Source organism: Myotis davidii, unplaced genomic scaffold (genome assembly GCF_000327345.1).
Source record: "Myotis davidii unplaced genomic scaffold, ASM32734v1 scaffold299, whole genome shotgun sequence".
Classification (NCBI taxonomy): domain Eukaryota; kingdom Metazoa; phylum Chordata; class Mammalia; order Chiroptera; family Vespertilionidae; genus Myotis; species Myotis davidii.
The window spans coordinates 7,852,344-7,856,864 of record NW_006293088.1 but is presented as its reverse complement, the minus strand read 5'-3'; the positions used below and the strand labels follow the sequence as shown (position 1 = coordinate 7,856,864).

General features: G+C 65.9%; 1 protein-coding gene across 1 annotated transcript in view; it reads right to left on the bottom strand.

Annotated features, from left to right (window-relative positions):
• RERE (arginine-glutamic acid dipeptide (RE) repeats) overlaps window positions 1-4,521 on the bottom strand; it is a 252,765-nt gene that overhangs the window by 3,500 nt on the left and 244,744 nt on the right. Inside the window, exons 17-19 of the mRNA XM_015565944.1 lie at window positions 3,331-4,397; window positions 3,030-3,252; window positions 1,508-2,228 (exon numbers count right to left, since the gene is read on the bottom strand). Of these exons, the coding sequence (XP_015421430.1) occupies window positions 1,508-2,228; window positions 3,030-3,252; window positions 3,331-4,397 (2,011 nt within the window). The remainder of the gene's footprint in view (window positions 1-1,507; window positions 2,229-3,029; window positions 3,253-3,330; window positions 4,398-4,521) is intronic.

Here is a 4,521-nt window from a genome sequence, read left to right as displayed (position 1 = left end):
CTGAATTTGAACCTGGAAGAAGGCGCAGAAGTCCCGGCACAGGTGGGTGCAGGGCTCTCCGATGCTTCCCCCCCTGGCTGGAACCCAGGGCATCCTCCTCACCACCAGGACCCATGACCTTGACCCAAAGTGACTGTCCTCCGGCCTCCCCACTCACCGCAGTGGAGCTCCGGGAAGTGACACACTGTGCAGAGCGGACTATGAGCACCCGGCAGGCACGCCCCCCAACCCGTTCTGCTGGACCCTGGACCAGCAGAGCCCCCCTGGCCAACCTGCCTGTACCCAGAGCCCGAAGGCGGCCAGCAGGCTGCTGTGGGCAGGGGTGGGCTCAGCGCTGCCCCCCTGGGCCCGCTTCCTTCTTGTAATGCCAGCATCACCTCCTGCCTTGTCCCCTCTCCCTGGTTCCCTTTTCTCCAGACACTGACCCTTCCCACAGCCCAGGCTCGGCCACAGGTGCTTCCCAGCCTGCGACATGGACGTGGACGGGCTTGGCCAGCACCTATAGCTGCGCCTGACACGTCGCAAGTGCTCAGCAAACACTTGGCCAATGAGTGTACGACGGCCTGCTTATCCCACAGCGCCAGGCGGTCTGCTGGTCACACTGCGGCTTAGAAGGCCCACACCGGGTGGCATGGCACTTCCACGTGTCAGGACCACAGGGCAAACGAAAGCTCCTTGGATTCCCTGGGCCCACCGGTCAGGGCTGGGAACACGGAGAGGGAGCCAGGTGCAGCCCTCCCTCCCCTGCAGTGGAGCTCCGGAAACTGACACACTGTGCAGAGCGGACTATGAGCACCCGGCAGGCACGCCCCCCAACCTTGCTCTATCAGCCGTCCTCCTCCCTGGCATGGAGGTCAGTCCAGGAGGAAGATGCTCCACCGTAGCCCTGGTCCCAGGGAGCAGGCACACCGCCCACTCCAGAGCAGGGTCAGAGCACCCCCTCCCCCACCTGCCTCAAACCAGCCTGCACCCCAAGCTGGCCAGGCAGGGACTCACCCCCAGGGCAAGCAGGGCTGGGCAGCTCTGGCTGGTGAGCCGGAAGCCTACGCCTCATTCCCGAAGAGGGCAGGAAGACTACAGCCTGCCTTTCTGGGTGTCCCGGTGGCTCCAGCTGGCTCCCAAGGCCTTCCCTGTCCTCAGGCCCTGCCTCCTGCCCTAAACCTGCCTGGTGAGCACAGGCTGCTTCTCCTCCCGGGCCCACCCCGCCCGGGGCCAAGAAGCCAAGCTTTATCCCGGAGGCGCAGGCAGAAGGGCGCAGGGTGGCGCAGCTTTCTGGGGGCCTGCAGCTCCGGAGAGCTGGGGGCTGAGCAGACCCGGGCTGCCCCGAGCAGTGGCAGTGATTCCTCGGAGCTCACTGGATGCTCTACGCTGGACGTTCTAGGACCTGCCTGGAACTAGGGCCCATTTAGAACAGAACAGTCTCTGCTCTGGGCCGGCGGCTCCATTTCTGCGCACCTCCTCACCCAGAGCCAACCCACAGTGCCCTCTCAGCAGCCCGGGCACCTACCTTGGTGGAGGGGGTCCTGCTGGTGCAGGTGGAGGTGCGAGTGGATGTGTGAGTGCTGGTGATGGTGTGGAGTCACGTTGAACATCTGTAGTCGGGCCAGAGGGTCGCTGGTCAGCGATGCCATCCGCTCGGCGTGAATCCGCTCGGCTGCCAGTCTATCGGGGTAGCTCATCTCGGGCCGCAGCTGGGGGCCCGCCAGGGCCAGTCTCTCCCTCTCCAAGGGGTTCAGGCCCGGGTGGAATGAAGCAAAAGGGTGGGGGCCCGCAGTGGGGGGAATGGTGAGGGCGCTGTGCCGGGCGAAGTGCTCCATGGGGTTGGTGGCTGGGTGCAGGGGGTCCAGCTCGGGGGGCTTCACCTCGAAGCCCGGTTTCATCCTCTCCCGCAGCTCCCGTTCCCGGATCTCCCGCTCTCGGATCTCCCGCTCCCGGAGCTCCCGCTCACGGATGGTGGGGTCGACGTTGTAGAGGCCGGGCATGTGGTAGGCCAGCAGCGGGTCAGTGGGGTTGAGGGGCATGTAGAAGGGGTGGTTGCGGTTGGTGGGCGACATGACGTGGGGCCGGGCGTACTCGCTCAGAGTCCGAAGGGCAGGGGTGTCCGGCCCGATGTACGGGGGCACAGCAGCAATGGTGGTTGGCGGTGGCTCGAAGGATGGCCGCATGTGGCTGGGACCACCGAGCTGGGGGTCGCTGAGGCGGCCCTCATGTGCCGAGCTGGATGCCTTCTGCTGAGGAAACGGAGGGTGTGGGGGGAGACCAGTTGCCTAGTGCTCCTGGGAGGTGAGCTCTGCCCTGTGGCCATCCTGCACTGACCAGTCAACTTGGTCCCTCCACCCCAACACCGAGCGGCCTCAGCCACGGCCTGTGACCAAGGACCTGGCCCAGACCCCCCGTGATGGTCTCCTCTGTGCCTGCAGCTTCCCTTGTGTCCTGAACGGGTTCCTGTACCTGTGAGACAAGGCACTGCATGGGAGGGGTCCCCCCCAACAAGGGCAGGCGCTGGGTGGCCTAGCCCATGAGAGTGCCCAGCCAGGGCCGCCAGAGGGCGTGGATGAGGCAGGTTAACGCCCCAATGCCTGGCTCTCCCCGCTTTCAGTTTCTCTGCAGTTCCCTCCAATTACATGTCTACAGGCTGCTGGTCAACCAGTCTGAACCTGCCAGGGCCAAGGAGGAGGTACACGGTGAGCCTCTGGGGGAGGGGTCCTGGGAAAGGAGGAGGTGCATGGTGAGCCTGTGGGGGAGGGGGTCCTGGGAAAGGAGGAGGTACATGGTGAGCCTGTGGGGGAGGAGGTCCTGGGAAAGGAGGAGGTGTAAGGTGAGCCTCTGGGGGAGGGGTCCTGGGCTGGCTCAGGGATGAGCAGCAAAAGCCTAGGATGGGGCTCAAAAAGCACTGGATCCTCCAGCTGCCATGACAGTAACACAAACAGCCTCACACAGAGCAGGGGGCCCCAGAGTCCCCAGCCTGGCACGGCCAGCGCCCCTCCCTGCACACTCAGGCCGCCGCCCGCCCAGGACGGAGCACTCACAGCCGCTCGCTCAGCCTCCCGCTCGCGCTCGCGCTCCCGTTCGCGTTCCTTCTCCTTCTCCTTCTCCCGCTCCCGCTCCTCTCTGGCTTTCTGCTCGGCCTCCCGTTTGGCTTTCTCGATGGCCTCCTCCCGCTTCTTGGCCAGTTTGGATCCCGCCAGAGGCATGAAGTACAGGTCGGCCCGTGCACACGAGTTGTAGCCCCGGTCCAGGTGCTTGTAGAACCTGAAAAAGCCACGTCTGCCATCGGGGCCCTGCTGAGGCCGAGGCCTGCCCTGGGCCGCCCAGCCTCCTGACACATACCTGGCTGACTGGCTGGCGTGGCTGGGCGTGTCCACCACAGTGGGCTCGGGGGACGGGCTCCTCGGTGGTGGAGGGGGGCTCTCGGGCTCCTCGGCATCGTCCAGAGCCTCTTCCTTGATCTGGACAGTGGGCAGCGGGCAGGCTGCCCCCACAGGTGTGCTGCCTCCTGAAGAAACGGCAGCAGAGCAGGGTGGCTGGGCTGACGGGCCAGGTCCCGTGAGTGGAGTGGAGGCACTGGGGCAGGACGGAGGGGTGATGGGAGGAGGGCCTCCAGGGACAAAGGGGTGCTGAGCGAATGAGGGCTGAGGGGGCGCCTGGTGGAGGCCTGCAGGGGGGTGGGCGGCAGCAGCAGGGGGCAGGCTCTGGCTCTGGGTCAGCACCGGAGGCTGGGCGGGGGAGGAGGGCAGTGGTTGGCTCTGAGGCATGAGCTGCAGCGGTGGGGGATGCGCCGAAGGGGGGTGGTGTGTAGACAGGGAACTCAGGGGCTTCAGTGCTGGAGGGGGCGGGAGGTTGGCATTCATGGAGAAGGGTGAGGGCCCTGAGAGGTGAGGTGGGTGCTTGTGGGCCTGTGGTGCTGGCAGCTGGGGGATGGGCGTAGTGGGTGGGGGCTTGATGTGAGGCATGGCCAAGGGTGCGGGTGGCAGGGGCTGCTCCCTTGGGGGCTGCTGGGACTGCAAGACTGACTGAGAAGCTGGGGGCTGCAGGGAGGTGTGAGGGTGAGCTGCTGCCTGCTGGCCGGAGGGCTGGGAGGCGGAGGGGGAGCCCTGTGGAGGACCGGCAGAGGGCGCGGGCCCCGGGGTGGGAAGCTGGGGCGCTCCTGGGGGGGCTGTGGAGGGAGCTGGGGCAGCCCCAGTGGGAGCCTGCAAAGCGGGGGGCTGGGCCTGCAGGGTCTGCTGCGCAGAGGAGTCGGAGTCACTCTCATTGTCCTGGGGGCTGGGGATGCTGGGGGACGTGCTGCGATTGTCCTGGTCGATGTCCTTGGGGTCACTGCTGCCCTCATCGTTGACGCTGCGGCTGTCAGAGCTCTCCCCCTCGCCTTCGGACGGCGAGTTGGGCCGGCTGATCTCCTGAGGCGAGAAGCGGAGGGACGCTCAAGTGTGCCCTGCGTGGCCAGAGCCCGCACAGGCACAGCAGGGCACTTTATACATATTAATTCGATTAATATGTTAAACAAGTCCTAAGTTTGGCTCA